The 22,903-nt window shown below is 37.2% G+C and overlaps 1 protein-coding gene across 3 annotated transcripts in view; it reads left to right on the top strand.

The window, feature by feature from the left end:
- The window catches only part of Usp12-46 (Ubiquitin-specific protease 12/46), a 164,538-nt gene extending 143,373 nt beyond the window's left edge, over positions 1-21,165 (top strand). For all 3 annotated transcript variants that reach the window (XM_090370555.1, XM_090370556.1, XM_090370557.1), the window contains 2 exons: positions 12,101-12,244; positions 20,713-21,165. In XM_090370555.1, the coding sequence (XP_090226681.1) occupies positions 12,101-12,244; positions 20,713-20,814 (246 nt within the window). In that variant the 3' untranslated portion in view covers positions 20,815-21,165. The remainder of the gene's footprint in view (positions 1-12,100; positions 12,245-20,712) is intronic.
- The last annotated feature ends 1,738 nt before the right edge of the window (positions 21,166-22,903 follow it).

The raw sequence follows: 22,903 nt of genomic DNA on the forward strand, positions 1-22,903 counted from the left end.
AGGCAGGTCCTCATGGACTAGAGATGTGCAAGTGTATCCCCATTTCACAAAGGGAGATTGAAAGGTGACAAGTAATTACAGACCTATTAGTGATGATATAATTAAGGATTCCTTATGTGCTGTGCTGTAACAACTAGATCATAAGTATAGCGTAGCTTAATTTTCATCACTCACCTCATAGTAATCCACTTGGTTTGATGAAACTTGTAACAGGTACATAATAGTTATAAAATTTTTAAATTCCAATTATTAGCTATTCGTAACTTAGTGTAATTATGAATTTTAAAAAATTAAAAATTATGGGCTTTAAAACGTGTAAAAATTTGCCTAAGAAAGGAAAGTGCACATTCCACTCTATAGTTGTCTTATCAAATTCATGTATTAAAAATTAAAATGAGATAAAAGCTAATAGCCACGCATGAGCGACTTTTGAAACCGTCCTCAGTTAGCTTTAATGGAAAGAGAAGAACAACCAAAGTATGTTATATACTGGTTCCCAAAATGCATTTCAGTGCACGTGGAAACTTTTTATGTGCTAAATTCCAAATAGGGGAGAAGTTAATTGGAACTTTCATGTTTAATATGTTGAACAATTGTGTGGCGCTTAAACCACTCAATGACGAGAGATTCAATTTTCTAGAATTTTATAACTAGAATTTAGTTTTAACTACTGTAATAGCCGAATCGATGTGTGGGTTATAATTACAAGATTGAACATGTTATGTTAATTCTGTACCCGATAAATTATATTTGAAGCTATTAAAGTGGTATTAGGCACATGTGTTAGAAATTTTTGAAGTCCCAAATTTAGCTGTTGTACTACCAATGTAACATGCGTGACAATCTGATTGACCTTCGTGCACGAGCAAAAGTCACTCGTGCATGGCTATTATTTTTTATCAGATTGTCAAACATGTTATATTGCTAGTACAACAGCTAAATTTGGAACTTCAAAAATTTGAAGACAGAGAGTGGTAATCATTGGATACTGCTCTTCATGGACTAATGTTTTTAGTGGAGTTACCTAGGGGTCCGTGTTGGGCCCATTGTTGTTTTCTGTATTTATCAATGATATTGATGAAGGTATAGTGGCTGTCACTGTACTTCGGTGCTATGGAGGTAACTTAGACTTCCACGTGGCCCATTTAAGTAACCAATACTCGGCTGCATATAGTGGCTTTATCATAGTTTTGGTCGCAGAAAGGCCTCCGTAGCCGAGTGGGCAGGAGCGGGAGTGCAGTAGCACATGCTCTTTGAGTAGACCGGGGTTCAAGCCCCTGACTGCTGAATACAGTCGATCTGCCAACCCGGCCGACCGGGCTAGCCGAGTGGGTAAAGTACCTGCCCGGCAACCCAAAGGTCGCGGGTTCGATTCCCGCCTCGGGCTTGGATCAAAGTACTGCAAAAACCTTGGGAGGTGCAATATGGCCACAGAAGCCGATGCGCCAACAACTACCAAATCAAAAATCTGCCAACCCGCACTGGACCAGCGTGGCAGATTATGGTCCATTTCCCTCAGCATGAATTGTTGAGGAGGCTTCCATCCTGCAGTGGGTTGATAATGGCTGCACTTTACTTTTTTTACTTTATGACAGTACGCTGCTGCAACAGGATCTAGAAAAGCTGAGCAGATGGGCTGAGAGGTGGCAAATGAAGTTTAACATTGACAAATATAAAGTACATATGGGAAGCAGTAACCTTAGAGTAACGTATCAACTCTGTGATACCACAGTGACAGTGGTAGAGAATGGAAAGGACTTGGGGGTAATTGGGCAGTCATATATGAAGTTTTCTGAGCAGTGCAGACAGGTTGCAAGAGTAGCTAATGGGGTCTTGTCAATGATGTATAGGAATTTTTCCAGCAGGGATATGGAAGTGATTATCCCCTTGTATAAGGGGATAATCACCTTGAATACTGCATACATGTCTGGAGGCCTCATTTTAAAGATGTTGAGCTACTAGAATGAGTACAGAGAAGGGCAACGAGATTAGTGAGTGAAACAAAGGGTTGCTGTTACCAAGATCTGCTTAAGTGCTGCAAATTGCAGCATCTGGAGACTAGGCACCTACCTAGTCTCCAGATGTGCAAGGTGATCTGATTGAGGTGTGTAGGGTCTTGAATGGTTTGAGCAAGCTCAATGCTGATGGGATTAGTCCAAGAAGAGCAGTTTCCATTTATAATAACTCTTTGTCTTCTGCCATTCATCCATCCCTTTATCCATAGTAGTAACTTGCCCCCACAGTGCACACTGCTCCATTTTGTACAGCAGTCTTTTATACAGAACAGTGACAAAAGTATGCAATGTCAAAATTACTTTTTGCATCCAGTTCTTTGTTACAATGTCATAGTAGCCAATCAGATTGATCAGACAAGATAATAATCCCTTTAACAAATCCATAATATTATTTCCATGCAACTGCATTCCTGTCAAGATGATTCTGCAATACTTCTTTAACCATTGATTCAAATATTTTCCCTGGATCAGAAGTCAAAAACTTACAGGTCTGTAATTACTTATTCCACCTTGAACCTTCTTCCCTTGTGAGTAGGAGGAATATTTGCATGTCTCCAATTTATGGAGACATCCCCAAAATTCAAGTTGGCTCTTAATTATGGCTTCCCTAGAATCTAAGGAGGCTTTTAATTATGGCCAGAAGTTTGCATACCTTCTTTCTTTGACTGCTTTCAGCAATCAAAGAAAGAAGGTATGCAAACTTATTACATTTTATGGATTTATACAGAGTATTCAATGAAGTCTGATAAATTTCTATTGCTATGTGAGTACTCGTTTCAGTTAACAACTGGAAAAGTTAGTCCCTCATAAGCCACTCCAATCTACTGTACCCCTCCACCTGTCTGTATAGGTGTTCATTATACCCATCAGTCATTTGGCTTATAGTAGACTCCCTCTCATTTTAGTTATTCCAGTACTTATGTCACACTACTCAACTGACTCATTGCACTGGCCACCCATATTAATTCCATGCACTACCTAATTTCAGAGTGCTTCTTAACCAAAAGCATAATCTCTGTCTCCTGCCCACCCTTCATGTACAAGTTGTGCTGAGCATATTCTAATTCTGCTTTGCTTGTGTGTATGTGGCACCACGTTTCTGATATCCCTCTTATGTCTGCATTTGATGACTTTACCAGAACTTCAAATTCACCAGATTTGTTTATTATACTCCTATCATTAGTGTACTAGCAAGCATACATGCACCTGTTTTGCTCTTAGTAACACTACTACTACTCCCATATATTTGTTAGTCCCAGAAGGACCCCCCCTTCCATAAGCCTAGTAATAGTATGCTTTTCAGGTTACTTCATGTCCCAATAGAAGCAGTGCAAGAATTTCTTTCACCTAGTAAGTGGTGGAGGTTTTTGTGCATGCATGCACACACACTATATATATATCGGTCCTTGAGGTTGTCAAAGACATTCTCTCAGATATGCCAGATAAGCTGTACTTGCTACCTGGGAGTCTAAAACGCTGATGGAACTGATATTTGGGAACACTTAAGTCAAGTGGACCCAATTTCGGCAAAGTCCAGATGGTCTGTGCTAGCCAAATCCTCTGCTTGCATGTTCACAATGGTGGGACTGTTAGTAATCCTGGGTAAAACCTCCATGCACAAGCACACGGTGGGTGACCACCCAGGTGTGGCACCCACACCACATGGAGGAATGCCGCCCCTCTGTGTTACCAGGCAGTACTAGGCGGTAGATGACTCTCATCAACTGGTGCAATACAACCACTTTGCTTATTGGAGGCTTGAAGTGGTGGAACCCATGTTTAGTCTCCAGAGCTAAGTTCCAGTCAATCCTTCCCTATCATGCATTACGATTGATGACTTTTGAGGTTGTGATGAACATCTATGAGCCATATCCAAAAATTTCATTACTTCATACAGCATGTCCCACCCACTTTTTCTTACTATTGAATACACCATGAATTGTCAAACTAATAGGAGTAAGCTTATCGGCGAAAAGATCTAAACCTCCCAAACACTTCCTAATTAATTTCACAAATATATGTGGTCTGAATTCTAATCTCAGTGATATCCATTTCCACTTGCAGTCTGCAAAACCCCATGTACTTTTTCTGACAGAATCTCAGTTATCGGTTGATTCAACTACTGCTCATCTCAGTTGCCCAAATTATTTGCTGTATGATTCCTTTCGCCTCAAAGGTGGTACTTGTGCATATGTCCATTCTGATATTCCCTGTCAGAGACTTGGTAATTTGGAATCTTCTCTTTTTGATCTTCTCTGGCTTAAAATCTCTCTACCTCATTGTGTCAAATTCATCTGTTGTCTCTACTGTTCTCTCAACTCCACTAATCACTTGGAGCTCTTTGCAACTTGACTTTCTCCAGTCCAACTTTCCTAAGTCAGGTAATTTTCCTTGGTGATTTTAATGTTCACAACTCCAGTTGGCTTCCATTTTCTAGTCACACCGACCCAGCTGGTTGAGATGCTGAGGCTTTTGCAATTACTAATGACCTTGCACAGATTGTTCATTTACCTACAAGAATACCGGACAATCCTAACCGTACAGCCAATACGCTTGATCTTTTTCTCACAAACAACCCTTCTAAGTACATGGTCGAAGTGAGAGGTCCTTTAGGCACTTCAGATCACAACTTGGTGATTATCTCTTCTCCAATGGAACCTTTATCTCATGACTATTCCCAACCTAGTATTGTTTGGCATTACAAGAATGCAAAATGTGATGACCTACGAGATTTCTTTTCTTTTGTCGGATTACTGTTTCAAAATTTCTGATGTCAACGTTTTCTCAGATTGTGTCAGTGAAATTATTCTTGCAGGAATGGAATCCTTTATCCCATACTCCACTTTAAAATCTCGTCCTTTATCTAAACCTTGGTTTTCCAATAAATGTGCTAAGGCTGTTCAAGAGAAGAACGTTGCATATCATAAATGGCTTGTTTCTAATTCTTCAGTTTCATTTTCTGCCTACACCAAAGCTCACAACAATTGTAAAGCAGTCATTAATCAGTCCAGACTAGAGTTTGAACAGGCTAAGAGTAGAAAACTTGCTTCTTGCCCTAGTGGTAGCCGAGCATTCTGGTCTCTTGCCAAAGCTATTTGGCAGCAACTTTTGCCCATCTCTGCTCCCACCTCTGTCCAAACCAGATGGTTCTGTTGTCACTTCAGCCATGGATAAAGCTGACCTGCTGGCATCCCATTTTTCTTCCAACTGATATATTAATGATCTTGGTAAAACACCTCCCACCATTCCCAACACACTCCATTCAATGCCTCCTGTTGTCTTCCTCAAAAGGATGTCAGAAGGATTTTGACGAATCTTGATGCTAAGAAAGCTCCAGGTCCCGATGGTATTTTTCCACTTGTTCTGAAAACTTGTGCTCCTGAACTTACTCCTATTCTTTGCTGCCTTTTTTCACTTTCTTATTCCAGAGGTGTTTTTCCTTCTGCTTGGAAATTTGCTCATATCCAGCCAGTTCCTAAAAAGTGTGACAAATCCCTCCCATCCAATTAATGTCCCATTGCAATTACTTTTACTCTTTCTAAAGTAATGGAGAAATCAATTAACCGCCAACTCTTAAACTACCTAGAAACCTTCCATCTGATCAACGATTGCCAGCATGGATTCTGTCAGTGTCAATCCACTGATAATATTCTGGCTTATGTTACCCATTTATTGACTAATTCAATGGAAAAGTTTGGTGAAACACAAGCAGTTGCTCTTGACATCTCAAAGGCTTTCGATCATGTTTGGCATAAAGGTCTTCTAAACAAGCTCTATCTTATGGTTTGCCAACTGTTTTTTGTAATTGTTTATCCAGTTTTCTCTCTGATCGCTCACTGAGAGTGATGGCTCTCTGTCTTCTAACTTCTCTACTAATGCCGGTGTCCCCCAAGGTTCAGTTCTTTTCCTCTTGTATATTAATGACCTTCTTCCATTGACTGGAAATCCTATCCATAGTTTTGCTGATGTTAGCACATTGCATTCCACTTTCCATTTTGAGAAACCTTGCCCTGCTCAATCAGCTTCAACTTCTCGAAAATCTGCTGCTATTTCCTTAAATGCCGATCTCCAGGTAATTTTCCAGTGGAGCAAAGACAACTTAGTTGATTTCAATCCTTGTAAAACTCAGTCTTGTCTTATATCTCGCAAAAAGGATTCTTCTGCTCCTATGCTTATCTTTGGTGACACTCCAATTTCTAGGCAAAATGATATACAGTCAGTCCTCGTATAACACGTGTTTACACTACACGAATTCGATCATACACGATTTATAAATAGGGGAACGATATCTTATATAACATGAACCGAATTTGCTTATGCACGATTCACCTTTGTGTTTACAAGAAAAGGCAGTTGAACGTAGAATCACCCCAACCGAATGCAACACGATAGGAATGAAGAGAAGATTCTGAAAATGTATTTGTTTTTTATATCAGTGAAGGGGAAACGCATTTCCATAATAACGTAAAACCAACACAATTCCAGCTATCGGTATAATTGCAAATGCAATTAGATCGAGTTTAGTACCAGTTTATAACAGATTCCACTAGCAGAAATGCAACTGGAAAATTTTTTTATTGTTTTATGGTAGTAACCCCTAGAAATGTGCTTTAGTAAAATGTGAGGTGTTAATAGTGTATCTCGGCCTTTACGGTGTTGTTTATTCAGTTTTTACGCGCGCGCGCAGCTTTGTTTATGTGTAGCAAGCGTGCCTCCTCGTTTTGTAATTGTGCTTTATTCCCTAAAAATGAGTAAAATACTTAAAAGGTGTGAAAAGGAAGCGTCCTGGTGAAGAAACTACAGATTCATAGAGAAAAAGAAAAGCAATATCGATAAACAGAGGCGGACTGGGTCAAAAATTCTTACCCAGGAAAATTTGTAGTAGCCTCATACTATGGTTTATGGCCAAAATCACACTGGTCTCCGGCCCACTGGGGTTTCCCTGGTAAGGCTTATGGCCAGTCCGCCTCTGTCGATAGAGAAAAAATATGAAATTGTGAAACGCTTTGAGCGAAATGAAAGATCGTGTGATATTGCATGTGCTACAGGCCTAAATGAGGCAACGCCGAGAATTACAAAAAATGCAGAGAAATAAAAACAACTTTCACAGCAGGAACAACTCCAAGTGTAATTAAAATCCATTAGATTAAGACACAAAGAATTGGAAGAGATGGAACGGCTTGTCATCTGTTTGGATAGAAAATCAAACAAAAAACAAGTTTGCTTACGATAGAATCAAAAGCATTAGCAATATTTTATTACGTAATAGTCGTAATAAAATACGTATTTTATTATGATTATTTATTGTGTTTGGCAATGTTTTGGTTACAAATGTGTGTTCAATCTTGGGTGGTCGGCACCTAACCATATTTTTCCCATAGGGCCTGTTGTTTATATTGAACAATTTTGCATCTCACGAGGGTTTCTATGAACACAATTATCATGCTATACGAGTACTGACTGTATCTCTTTTGGGGATTACTCTGACTTCTAATCTCTCTTGGCACAAGCACATTACAAATATTGCTTCCTCTGCATCTAAAAAACTTGGTTTTCTCTTTCGCTCTCGGCATTACTTTTCTTCCAAACAGCTGTTCACTCTGTACAAATCACAACTCCGCCTACCGTGGAATATTGTTTCCCACATCTGGAGTGGTGCCCCCAAAACCTCTCTCAGGCTTTTTGTTCCGTTCAGAAGAGGGCAGTTAGGTTAATTAATGAGTCATCTCTAACAGTCTCTCCACTCGCTGTCTCATAGACGTACTATTTCTGCTGCATGATTTCCATGGGCACTGTTCTTCTGAATTGGCTTCTATAATTCCCGCTCTCTCTTTCAAAACAGTCCGAACACGTGCCGCCACCAGTCAATATCCATTTGCTGTCCAACTTCAAACTCACAGAACCAACTTTTCATCTTCCTCATTTATTCATTCAACTGCCGTTTTCTGGAACAACATTCCTTCTTACGTATTTCCTAAAAATTACAGTCTACAGAAGTTCAAGTCCAATGTCAACAAATATGTTCTTTTGTCTTCTCAAACTCCAACCCAAGCATGGTACTAAGTACAGTCAGTCCTCGTATAGCACGATAGTTGTGTTCCTAGAAACCCTCGTGCAATGCAAAATCGTGCAATATAAACAACAGGCCCAATGGGAAAAATAGGGTTAGGTGCCGACCACCCAAGATTGAACACACATTTGTAACCAAAACATTGCCAAACACAATAAATAATCGTAATAAAATACTTACGTATTTTATTACGACTATTACGTAATAAAATATTGCTAATGCTTTTGCTTCTGTCGTAAGCAAACTTGTTTTTTGTTTGATTTTCTATCCAAACAGATGACAGCCATTCCATCTCTTCCAATTCTTTGTGTCTTAATCTAATGTATTTTAATTACACTTTGAGTTGTTCCTGCTATGAAAGTTGCTTTTATTTTCTCTGCATTCTTTGTAATTCTCGGCGTTGCCTCATTTAGGCCTGTAGCACTTGCAATATCACATGGTTTTTCATTTCGCTCAAAGTGTTCCACAATTTCATATTTTTTCTCTATCGACAGAGGCAGACTGGCCATAAGCCTTACCGGGGAAACCCCGGTGGGCCAGTGTGATTTTGGCCATAAACCATAGTATGAGGTCACTATAAATTTTTCCGGGTAAGAATTTTTGACCTAGTCTGCCTCTGTTTATCGATATTGGTTTTCTTTTTCTCTCTGAATCTGCAGTGTCTTCACCAGGATGCCTCCTTTTCACACCTTTTAAGTATTTTACTCATTTTTAGGGAATAAAGCACAATTACAAAACGAGGAGGCACACGTGTAGCAACTGAGTAAACAACACCGTAAAGGCAGAGATACACTTTTAACACTTCACATTTTACTAAAGCACATTTCTAGGGGTTACTACCATAAAACAATAAAAACAATTTCCAGTTGCGTTCCTGCTAGTGGAATCTGTTATAAACTAGTAATAAACTCAATCTAATTGCATTTGTGATTATACCGATAGCTGGAATTGTGTTGGTTTTTACGTTATTGTGGTGAAAACAAATACATTTTTCAGAATTTTCTCTTCATTCCTATCGTGTTGAGTTCGGTTGGGGTGATTCTGCATTCGACTGCCATTTCTTGTAAACACAAAGGCGAATCATGCATAAGCGAATTCTGTTCGTGTTATATAAGATATCGTCCCCCTATTTATAAATCGTGTATGATCGAATTCGTGTTTTGGGGTTTACATAAAATATATATATATATATATATATATAGTCATACCCCAGGGCTTTGTATTTCAATCTCATTTTGCTGCTATTATTGACATTATTTCTTTTAATGATAAAGGCAGAATTAATTTTCTGTTTCTAATTTTAGCCTTCAAAAGTTTTTTTGTTGGTCCTTCTAATCAATGCACCAAGCTGTAATTAAGAAAAACTGTCATTGTGATAATAGAAATGGGTGTGCATGAGCTATTCATTTTGTTTGGTCATTTTTTTTTTTTTTTTTGGTCAAAACAAGCCCCTATTCGGTAGTAGAGGAATGTTCATGTGGATGAATGGATTATTTAATATATTTATATATATTTTTAGTATAACACTACATTTTGAAAAAATATTCACTGATGTTTTCTAAGAAAAGAGTGTTTCTGAATCAGTTTCTAATGCTGATTTCAAAATTAGCTTCCATTTGTTTCCCCTCAGGTCAGGTTTCAAAAATCACAAAAGAAAATTTGATTTTTCACAAATTTTTATATATTTGGCAGAATTTGTGCACTGAAATTGTAACAAAATGCTTCTTTTACTTGGCTTTTATATTTAAATACATGATGAAAACACTTTTAAAAAGGGCAGTGGTTAAAAAGTCCACTAAACGCTTGCTTTTCATTTTAAAAACTGATTTACAATGGGTAAAATTAATTTCTCTTATTTTCTTGTAGATCCTTCTTCTCTTTACAGGCCCTTTTCAGCATCCAGCAATAGTTAGCCATAATGTTGACATTCCACCTCTGTGGCACCTCATCTCCATGTCTTTTATGTCCTGGCAAAACTTCTCACCCTGTTCACTAACATTTCCTAGATTTTCTGGAAAGTAGTCAATGTGGGAGTGTAAAAAATGCTCCTTGACACTCATGTTGCAACCCAGCTTCTTGAAGTCTGCCAATGTATTTTCAGCTATATTCTTGTAGTATATACTCTGGATCCTTTTTATTCCCTATGAAGTTTTCAACAACTGACCTGAAGCTATTAGTGTACTAGCAAGTATACATGCACCTGTTTTTGCTCTTAGAACACTACACTCCCATATATTTGACAGTCCTCTGAGGAACCCCCCTCTCCAAAAGCCTAGTAATAGTGCTTTTCAGGCTACTTCATGTCCCAAAAGAAGCAGTGCAAGAATTACTTTCACCCCTAAATTCACCCCCCCCTCAATTTTTGTGTTGCCAGATTGCCATCCAAGTAAGATGCCTATCACTTTAAAGTCAGCACAGACCAGCCAACCTTGTTCTTCATATACTTAATATTTGTCAATGTTCCTTTCAAATGTGCAGAGTTAGCTGCTGGAATTGACCCATATTTATTTCCACTGCGAAGCGACACATCTTTGAGACTCCTTTTTGATAAGCCAATAAACACTAAATAACCAATTTAGTTACTATCCTACACAGTGAAGACTGTGTAGGATAGTAACTAAATCCTAAATAGTTCATTAAGTCATTTATATTACTGCATAAAGCCATAGAATCATCCTCAGAAAAGTAGGGGACTAGTTCTTGTTTTCTGTGTCTGTACCATGAGAAAGAGTCCTCTGTGCTAGAATATTTTTTGACTTATGGCTAGAACGAAGGAGTTCTGCAGATTCCTTTGATAAATTTAAATGTTTTACCAGATCACTGAGTTTTTGTGAAAACAGTTGAGGGCTGCACTCATCTCTAGGCATGTAGACTTCAGTTTCATCTTTAAAAACTTCACTTTCAGCACTCTCTGCTGCCACATTCTCCAATATAAGTGGAGGGCATGGAATATTAGGATCACAATGCCCTTTTTAATCTTTGTATTGTATTCCTCTACATCAAATAAGCAAAGGTAACAGTCGTCACACTAAGTTGTAGGTTCCTGCCAAATCATGGGAATTGCAACTGACATAGCTGCCTTTTTTGCCATTTTCCCCACAATCTCAATGCTTCAGCACAGGTTTGGCAAACAATGTAGTGCCCATTGTTTATCTTGGTCACCAGGTTGCATTCCAGAAAAAAGCACAATACACATTTTTACAAATTCTGTAATATCTTCTCTTTGCTTTAGGACTACATAACTTGCACAGATATAACAAAATAAGTTTGGATTGTTCACACGCTTGCATGAAGACATTTTACTCACTTTTCAACACGAGTTTGACATGATAACCTCAAAAATAAAATGAACACTGTTGCATGGAGCTTTCAAAGTCAAGAAACAAATGACTGAAGGCAGTGTTGCCAACATGTGAAGATTTAGTTTACAAATTTAGTTTATAAAATTGACAGCAAAATATTCTTCAAAAGAGATCGATAGCTGTGTGAGGTGGTCAATTATTGTTTTCTGTGTCTGACTCTGCGAGATATTTTTTCAACAAGAAATTTATTCCGAACTTAATACATTCAGTAGTACAGTATTTAGTCCTAACTTAATACATTCAGTAATACAGTATTTAGTCCTAACTTAATACATTCAATAATACAGCATTTACTCCTAACTTAATACATTCAATAATGTAATCGTGACATCAACTTAAGTGATTTGTTAAAAAATGGTACATGACAGAAAAAAAATAATAATAACATTTCTGAAATTGGTGGAAAAAATTGAGTTAAAAATGGCTATTTGTTTACAAACTCTGAAAACCATGCATAGTGGTATAATCATTAGTTTTAAGCACAAGTGAATATGTTGCTACTAAATTGTGCCCCAAAGCACTTATATTGTTGGCAGCATATTGGCTTAGTCTGCCTGTTTTGCAACTGTACATTGCATTCGATCATATGCTAAAATATGCACTAATCTTAAATATTACATTATATATATATTTGTCCTTTTTTTTTTTTATAGTCTGATGATGCCTATAATCCTGACCGGTTATATGATTTAGTTGCCGTGGTTGTCCACTGTGGGAGTGGTCCAAATAGAGGACATTATATTTCCATTGTTAAAAGTCACGGCCTTTGGCTTGTCTTCGATGATGATATTGTAGATGTAAGTATTTTATCAGATTATCCTCTGAAATTTTACTTTTTTGCATGTATGTACTGTATTACAGTGGAGCCAAAAAAATAATAGCTACTCTTAAAATTTTAAACTAAAAAAATGTATTATTAAGACTACAAATAAAAAAAAAAAAAAAAATAGACTTATTCAATGAATCTAATGAGACCCCTGCAACAGATTTTCAGCAATTCTGCTGGAATTAGGTGTCAAAGTTGATAATTGAGAGTGAATGTCTGCTGAAGCATCAAGTCTGTTTCTCTTTTTTGATTTTGTGTCACAATATTTGGCAAACCCATGTTCGCATAAATAAGTCATCACAAATGGTAAAAGTTTATGAAATGCATTATCTGCTATATTAGGGAAAGAGTCCAACAAACTAGTCCAGGACAAAGACAGTGGAACACTAAAAACCTTTTATTGGAGTGATGTGCCACAAGAGATATCAGTCAGTTCTTCTTTTGTGGATAGGACAGAAGAGTTTCAGTTTTTTAAGGAAGGATTAGCTATCCACCTGTAATTTTCAATGTCGCTGTTGACAGGAAAATATTCTTCAAAAGAGATTGACAGCTGTGTGAAGTGGTCAGTTATTGTTTTCTGTGTCTGACTCTGCAGAGATACTTTTTTCAACAAAGCATATAGTAAAAGTATCGAAGGTATATTGCCTGCTTCAGCTCTCTTTCTCCAAAGAATAATTTTATCTTCATCATTAGCCATGAAAAGTGTCATGTTTTTACCTTGAAGTGATAGATTCAGTGCATTCAGTTTGTCAAATATATCGGCAAGATATGTAACCCCTGGTATTTTATAATCATTAGACATAGTTGATGAATCTCTGCAGTTTATCTCGAGTTGTTTGTCCTGTGGCTTCAGCTTTACGATCAATAAGAAACATCACAAATTCAGAGAATCTCATTCTCTGAAAATAAGCAGCCATAGTTGCTGCCAGTTCCTTTGCAAATCTGCCATAAAAAAACTTGTATTTAACATCAATTCATTAATTATTGTATTTAACATCATTCATCAATTATTTCACATAATTGATGATCTCTATTAGTGTCTTAAAAATATTTTTCAGTTTTTCAGGAATTTTTTTCACTTCTGAATTTTCCATGTAGAGTACACAGTGACTACTTAAACAGGAAGGGTGTGCTAATGCCTTGATTCTTGTAAGAATACCTGAAATAGGAACCTGCATAACTTTGACAACATCGGTACAAACGTCAGTACACTCCTTCCATTTTAGTTCATGAGCACAAAAAAAAGCTGTCAGTGTTTTCAAAAGTATCAGCTCCTATTGCAGTGGTTTCCAAATCGTCATAGATAAGAATGTCTTTACACGGTTCACCATATAAGGCCACTGTAGCCGAGTGGTCATGCACACGGGTGCATAAGTACACATGCCTTGATTGACTGGGGTTCAAGCCTGTGACTGCTAAATATGGTGCTGTTCCTTGTATTCTGTCTATCTTGTGAACTCCTGATCGTTTGGTCGTCCCGAAGTATAAACAGAAAATTTATTTATTTTTGTTATACAGGTGTCAAACAAGTACTAACAGCACAGCTAGGCTACTGACACCAGTGCTGTCATCAAGTTTCAACATAAAATAAGGCAACAACTTAAATTCAAATGAGTTCATTGAGAAGATTGGGTGAGCAAAGCAAAATTCTTCTTTTTACAGTGTCATTAGGGAACAGCACCTGTTTTATTTTTGCTGATTCATTCCAGTGAACCAGCAAAAATAGAACAGACAAGGCAAAAATAAAATAGGTGTCTCGCTCAGGTCGACAGCGCATGGCATTATCAAATTTTCACCAATAGTGTGGGCCTCTCTTTGACAAGCATTGCAATAGCTTACTTTCAGTGAGGCTTCTAATAATTGTTTTTTTATGACTTAAACATAATTTCACCAACAAAGTCTTTTATGTAATACTTCTTTTTATTTTCGAAATAAGCAATAGACTTGCTATTCAAGTCTTGATAGTTTCTTTCAAAATGTCTCATCAACAGAGCATTTAATACAGTTATTGCTAAGTTTTTGTTCACATATTAAACACAGATTTGATTTTGTTCATCACATTTTGTTCAGTGGGATTCCTGAAACAGGAATCCCACTGAACCTGTATTTTTGTAGTTATAGTTAAAAATAGCATTTCTGTTCTATTCTGATAAGAAATAGAAATAATAATTTTTTTTTAAGAGATAGTTAAATTACTATATGCTGCAAAGAACTTTCTGCATTCTGCACCAAAGAGCATTTTTAAACTACTTGCAAAGTCTTCAAACTTGAAGTAAACATTTGCCAGATCACATGTAGTACTTTAATAAACAGCACATCCATCCTCACTCAATTTCTTAATTTCAGAAAAGATAGAGTAGTTTTGAATACTTATAATTTTTGATATGTTGCACTGAAACTGAGTTTGGTCATTGGATATGTAAGAAATGGGAATTTATTCAAGCAAAAACAAGTTCATTTTGTGATCTCTGCATTCAAGACCATTTATAGATTAATCCAGCATTTGGAAGGATGTTGGATGATTCTACATTCATCAGTCATCTTTCTGATAATTGATGATCATCAACCATCAGAAGGATTTTTATTTTTTAGCATTAGCATTAGTAAAAGCACATGATGTAAGAAAGCAAGCTTATATAGCATCAGCCAAAAAAAAAAAAAAAAAAAACCCAAAACATGCACACAACACACCCTTCTCATTTCATCAATCCACTCGCTCCAAATGTTTGTCTAGTTCTGCCTTGAATCTGTCAATTTTAAGCTATCAACTTCTACAACAGATGGAAGTTTGTTCCAGCAACCAACCGCCCGCTGGCTAAAGGCAGACTTCCGCACATCTATCCTACAACTGTCTTTACTCAATTTGAATGTATGCCCTCTCAGGTGATTATTCTGAGCAAGAGGAAGAATCCCATCAGCATTGAGCATGCTCAAACCATTCAAGGCTTTATACACCTCAGTTAGATCACCTTGCAGGTGCCTAGTCTTCAGACACTGTAATTTGCAAAACTTAAGCCTTTCTTCGTAAGAGCAACCCTTTGTTCCATTCACTAGTCTTGTTGCCCTTCTCTGTAATCGTTCCAACAAAAAATGAGGCCTCCAGACCTGTATACAGTACTCAAGGTGTGGCCTGACCATTGCCTTATACAAGGAGATGATCACTTCCCTATCCTTACTAGAAAAATTCCTGTATATCATTTACAAGACACCATGAGCTACTCTTGGAGACCATCTGCACTGCTCAGAAAACTTGTATCTGCCTGCACAGTTAGCCCCTGTGTGGTACTACCACTGTCAGTGTAGTACCACACAGTTGATACGTTACTCTGGGGTTACTGCTTCCCATATGCAGTACTTTACATTTGTCAATGCTAAACTTCAGTTGCCACCTCTCAGCCCACCTGCTCAACTTTTCTAGATCCTGTTGCAGCAGCGTACTGTTATTAACAACCCTGCCGACCTTCGCATCGTTTGCAAACTTGGACATTGATCACTGATGATCAGGGAGTGTTTCTTTAGAGGTGCCTGATACAGCAATTGTAATTTTACATTCACTTCTTTAGTACTATCTACCAAAGAAGTAATATTGGCATTTCTAACAAACAATATGGTTTCACCCCTGGTATAGGTACTGAGGATGTGCTTCGCTCTTTAGTTCGCAATGTTTGGGAATTGAATTATAAATACCTTGGGAATTTTTGTAGACTTTGCTGGTACCTTTGATTTGTTCACTTATACATCAGTACACACCAGTACTGATGTACAAGTGTTGTACATCAGTGCACTGTCCATAGTTGAGGCAGTGGACTGATGATGTTGCACGTGGCTAAATGTTCTTTTAATATTTTCTCTATAATTAAAGGTTACTTTAGGGATCGCACAGTAACAGTTAAGTCAAATTTTGGATCAATTACACGTGTGACTCGAGGCTGTCTGCAGGGATCTGTCTTTGGTCCTTTAATGTGGAACTTGGTTTTGGAAGATCGGCTCAAGAGAGAATTTGACCACTCAAAATAGCTTATGCAGACGATATGGTAATACTTGCACATGAAAACTCCAGAAAGGAGCTTGAAATGAAGTCTGATTGCATATTGGAAGTATTACTCAAACAATGTAATTTACATAGGTTGACAATCTCTACATTCAAAACTAAAATCATGATGTTGAAGAGTAAATTGACTCTTAGTGGACCTCTGCTCTTAAGGTTGAATGGTATTTCCTTACAGCAGGTTAATGATTAAATACTTGGAAAATTGCTGGTGGCTTGAACTTTATCTCGCTTATTAACTATATATCAGAGAAGGTGAAGAAATTTATTGCAATGATCTCAAGAATAACGTGGGTGGAATAGGTATAGGTATGTTGAAGGTCTAACAGCTCCTGGGATTTCTCCCATCTCCGCGTATGTTCTGTGTATTGAGTGACACTACCCTGCCAAAGCCAGAGATTTTAAAAGTGTATGGATCATGTGATATGTAGTGTGTTGTGCTCATTGTTCATCCGGTCTGTTATCCGCCGGGCCCTTGGTGGGATCTGACGTTACCATACCCAGCCACGGTCATGGCCGACCGGGTGTTCCATTAAGACAAATCTATTCTGGCAGGTCCTGCTACCTACTTTCCAGAGATTTCAGTGGCTAGGACCTAAGAAGTAAAAGATGAATGCAGTATATTCTGCCAATAACTTAAGAAATTTCTCTAGATGGGGTTATGTGCTGGAAATATCAAGCTTTGAGGCCTAATAGGTTGGGCAAGAATTTTGCTGTTAATTAAATTTGGATGCGTGGACAGACATTATGTGAAGTGAAAGAAGGGTAGGGAGACTGAAGGCTAGGGGGAGAAGTAAGGGGCCGATAGAGTAGATGTCCCTGCAAGCAGTGGAGCATGCCCATTCCCCACCAGAAGGAAAATGGGGGGTACCTCGCTAGTGCGGGGTAGAGAGTGCCACATGCCCTTCTATATGTCACAAGATGTTAACTTGATAGTGTTATCTCCAACATTTGGGTCCAAAAGATGGGCTCTACTATTATGGTGTGTCATTTTCTTTAGGGAGGTAAAAGGGTTCTTCATCTTGTAAACAGCAGCTGGGCAAAGTGGGTGAAGGCCCTGTAGTTGTCCTGCTCCTGTAAAATGATGTGTTCTTCATTCCTGAGTAGTGAGCGGATAGTCGTGTATAGTTGTCCATGCAAGTCCTCGAAGAAGTCGCACTCGTGGTGGAGGTGCTCCCAGGATTCTTCTTGTCCACAGGCACAGAATGGGGTGTCTGTGAGACCAAATTCATGTAGCTTTCTTCTGAAGGAGCCATGCCCAGTCAGTAAAAATGTGGTGTATAGTTTGGGAGATATCCATGCCAGGGAGAGTGGATACACCTTGCTGATATCTGGAGGAACTTCTTGGTAATGATTCCTTTGGTGGATAAATTCCATTGGTTCTGCCAGGTGTCTTATAGGTGTTCTGTAAGCCTTTTGTGTTGTTAGGTTTTGCTGATTGCTGGGTCAACAGTGAAGTCCATGTGGGTTACTGCTCTTCCTTTCTAGTGTTGGTACAGCAGCCAAAAGCGCAAAACCTCCAGGTCCAGGGGAAGGAATCCAGCCAGGACCTGGAGCACGTCCTTGCTGACAGTGCAGCAAGCTCTGGTAGTTGTAAGTAATATGGAGTGTTGAATGGATTCAAGCTTTCTTTTGTTCACTGCTGTATTTACCTTGGTGTACCCCCCCCCCCCACACACACACACATTATGTCATGGCTGGGGTGAAGACTGACTTACACAAGAGGGTGAAGGACCTCTTTTTTTAGGCCCCAGTCTCTGCAAGTTATTCTGGCTATAAGTACAGATAGTTTTTCTAATTTTTGTTCTAAGGTGCTCCAGGTGTGTGGTGTAGCATAGGTTTTTAACTAGTACAATCCCCAGGTATTTCAGTTGTCTGCAATTTGATAATCGCTCCATTGACTTTGATTTGCAGAGGCCGTCGAGTATCAAGGGTTCCTTTTAGTAGGATTGAACTTGTCTTGGCTGTTGAGATAGATGGTGTAGTTTGGTCCATTCCTGGAGTATATTAATTGTGCGATTTGCATTTAGTTCCAGCTGTGCCCTGCTGTCAGCCTGGGAGGCGACAAGAGGAAGATCCAGATTGAGGAATCCATCCAGGACAATGCTGGTAGAATGGGGGATAAAAGGGAAAGCTCTCCATTTGATTTATGATTGTATTTTTCTGCCGATTGTTATGTATGGTGCATCAATCTGGGTTGGCCATGCAATCGAAGTAAGCAACACCAGAAAGCTCTATTCTGTACGTCGAATTATGTTACTCAAAATGGTTATGGCCTGCAGAACGGTTTCCACAGAAGCGTTGCAAGTGTTAGCTGGCCAAATGCCACTTGATTTGCAGTTAGTGTTTAGAAGCCTATCCTTTTATTTGAGGAGAGGTATAAAATCTGAGTTGCTGGGCATCAAAATTAACACTTTAAATGACTTCAGAAATGAAAAGAAGAGGATTTCGGAGCTCCTTTTACAAAAATGGCAAAACAGATGGAATCGTTTGGAAAAGGTAGAATAACATTCAAATTTTCCCCTTATGTTAATGGTGCAAATTATATTAAACCGATCTGGTTAGTAACAAATCTACGTTATACATTCTTACTAACAGGTCACGTATCATTTTTTACTAAACTGAATAGTCTTGGAATCGTAGCAAGATGCCACTGTACATTGGTAATCTGAAACATGGGAACAGTTGTGTTTAATTGTTTGGAATTTGCTGATTTGCATTTGGATTTACTGAATAATGTTGATAATGTAACTTGTCTGGTGGATTGGATTGAGCCAGTTCTTATTAAAACAAGGGAAAATTTTATTGCGTTTCAAAATTCTGCAAATTCAGTTTTCTTGACAAGGAATATACTTTTGCAATTGGAAGAGTTAAGGTTGAATAATGGATGAATTGGTGGACAGGATGTTGGTAATGGGTGGGTGTCCACTTCTGCCCCTGCCGATGCATTTGGCAAGAAGCCTTAATTTTTGTTTTTCTTGGATTTGATCCTGCAATAACACCGTCTTCCAGCTTGGTTTTGCTGGTTAATATGAGTAACTTCTGTTGAGCTCTCCAACTGCTCGTAGATGGCTGTTTGTTGAACTGTTTATCTTTTGGAGATTACTGGCGATGATCAGTCTCTAGGATGTGATGCTTGTGCTCATCTGCTTTTGTTGTGGCCTGCTTGTCCAGGTTGTTATGCTGTAGCTGAGGGGATGACCATTGCACAGTATAGTTGATTTGTGATGTGAATGTGAAATTTGTATTGTTAATAATTGTATACTGTACATATACCATTTCTATATGTATGGCATATTTGCCAGATTTTTTTGGCCAGGGGTCGCTTTACTCAATAAATGAAGTGAAAAATGTAAAAAAAAAAAAAAAGTAATACATCATAGCCTTAGTTTCTTTAGCACTTAATACTCTTGGCCTAATCTCTTGTAGTCTGTTTATCTTGTGAATTCCTCTATTTGAGAGTGTAAAGAAAATTTATTTATTTTATCATATATCAACATTGCAGAATATTTATTTCTGCAATGAATTTGAATATTCTGCAACTTTTTAAAAAATATTGTAGCCAACTGCACCATTTCATTTTGCATCTGGAAATGCCCAGCTTAATCATTTTCCTGTCTTTTGACACACATTTCTCATACTAAGATCCTATACTTCGTAGGCTCTAGTGACAGTATATCAGCAGTCTTTTGGCAAAAACCTTTACTAGCACTGGGAAATTAAAACAGCTGGTTTTGCATTCTCCATAAGACACACCCTTCGCATGACTTGAACTCCATAGCTTAATTTGTTAACTATAGTTCCACTAGCTTTTCTATCACTTGAAGAGCATAAAATTACTATTAAAATGGGATCAATTGAAAACCAGCAAGACCACTCCTTTTTTTCCTTAGCTGTACTTTTTTTAGTCACATCAAGCCTGAATGAATATGCCCTCGTCGAGGTATATTTAATACCAAGGTATTAAAAGTATACAGATAAGGGCATATTTGTAAAACTGTTTAGATTCTGTTTAATTATCTGTTGTTTATTAGTGAATCAGCAGTAGATACATTATTATAAAAATCTCTACGAATTCTTATTCATCATAGCACAAGCTTACACTTTGTGCCGTCTTCTAGTCTTATATGGTATTTCTAACTTATTTTGACTTGAACCTCGTCTAATTTTTCACCACTATTATATCTTGATTAATTAGTCAGATACTTTTATAAATGCAGAATTGTTTTCTTTACTATTAATTATTATAGGTATTTCCATTGGCATATCATGAATTTATAGATGATAGGATTGCTAAATTAGAAAAAATTGGTAATTAATGTTTTATTTCTTCCTTGTATTCATAATTTTAATACAGATTATATTTAGTTATTCTTATATTCTTTCTACAGAAAATTGATGCCTCTGCTATTGAAGATTTTTATGGACTGACTTCAGATACACAGAAGACTTCAGAATCTGGATACATATTGTTCTACCAGTCAAAGGAGTAGTGTATGATTGTTACTACATACATAGTGAGCTGTATGTATGTAATGTATGTAATTATGTATGTATATATATAAATATATACACACAAACACACACACAAGTGCGCAATATATATATCTTGGAGATAAACTTCACCCATTAGCCAAATCTTTTCAGAGGTCTTGTTTGACTCTTCATAATTCATCATTGGAAACAAATATAGGAGAATTTATAACTTGGATATATTACGAAAATATTATATAGACTACTTTTAACATGTTGGCAAAGTGTAAGAGGATTCACTGTTTTTTTTATTGTTATGTAAATACATTATTAAAATTGTTTATTTATGAAAGATGCTTGTTAAAAATAGGGGTGGGATGAAACAATTTTGTTAAAGGTATTAATAGTTATTTTGATTTAGACTTTTGTTGTGAAATAGGTAAATAAATAACTTGAAAATTGTTTTTTTTTTTAGATACATAAAATTTAAACACCTTTTAGAACAGTTTTCAGCTACACTGTATTATCAGTTAGCTCCTGTATACTTACAGATGGAATACTCCTGCTTCCATAGACAATATTTCAGCTTTTTACATATTTCAGCTTTTTACTATCATGACAGTTAAATATTGTAATCATGTAAATAATTACAACAGTTCTTTAGTTATATAATTTCTGATTATGTATGTATATATTATGTATTGAAATACAAATAAAAGTTTGAAGTTGTGTAAGCCCAATGATGGAAAGAATAAATAAAACATAGAATCAGATTTCCAAAATGTATCAGTTTCCAAATTTATATTGGTTTAGTTATTATTGGACACTGTGTGTTCACACTACACAACATTTAAAAAAAAATTAAATTTTATCTCTAAATGACTTCAGTTTATTTCTAAAACGGTGTAATATAGATATAGGTGGACAAAATAATGGAAAACACCTGATGTTGAAAGCAGTAGTTCTGTAATGGCTGTCTGATGTAATTATGAATGTTGTAGTGATTGTTATTATTTTTTATTTTTTTTTGTTTCTTGCAGGTGATGCTACAATTTCTAATGTTTCTTTAGAGGTGGTATAAAAAAAGTATGTGAACAAAATAACTGACCTGTCTGAATTCCAAAGATGTCATATTATTGGTTCATGTTTAGCAGTGGCTAAAACTGCTGATTTGTTTAATGTATCCAGAGCAGCTGTACTGAAGTGATGTCTGCATTCACCAAGTATGGAAAAACAAAATCTGATAGAATGAATTGTGGCAGAAAATCAGAGTTGACTGAAAGAGACTGCTGCTGGATGCTGTAAAGGATTGTAGCTCGACATAAAACTGCCTCAAAAATAACTGCAATTTCTAGCAAAGAAATTTGGTGAGAACTTCATGAAACTGCAATTTATACCAAGTTACTCTTTACTGATGGTAATGCCAGAAAGAGGATGCAGTGGTGTAAGGAGCACAACTGGACATTTGTTGATTGGAAGCATGTCATATTTTCAGACGAATCATCATTAACACTTTTGCTAACATTAGGGACAGTTCATGTTTGGCAAATGCCAATGAATAAGTTTCTTTGAACCAAATTGAAATGAATAATAATAATAATAATAAAAAAAAATAAATAAATAAAATAAAAATAGTGGGCATTTCCAGTGCCCCTGGTTGGAGAATTGGCAAGTGCACAAAAACCTTCAAATGTAGCAAATTATTACAAGACATTCTTGACTTTTTAACAATTCCTCACAGCATCGCTGAGTGTGAGGATATTCAGCCAGGTGAGAAAAAAGATAAACTGGGTTTGGATCTCCTTTCTAATGAGGCTTGGATATGCTCTTGACAACCGAGTCTAGACAACAGAGGCATTGTTATAAACAAAACTTGGGCTCAACATTTCTGAAGCGAGCATGGTCTGTAACATGAGGAAAAAGAGAAACTGGGTTCACACCTCTTTCTAATGAGGCTTGGAAATGCTCTTGACAGCCAAGTGTAGACAACAGGGACATTGTTATAAATGAAACTTTGGCTCAACATTTCTGAAGTGGGCAAGATCTGTAACACATATCTCTTGAAGTAATTATGATCATCCTAGCAGACAGTTCAAACAGAAATCTGCA

This window comes from Mastigoproctus giganteus, chromosome 3 (genome assembly GCF_048544385.1).
Source record: "Mastigoproctus giganteus isolate SK-2022 chromosome 3, ASM4854438v1, whole genome shotgun sequence".
NCBI lineage: Eukaryota > Metazoa > Arthropoda > Arachnida > Uropygi > Thelyphonidae > Mastigoproctus > Mastigoproctus giganteus.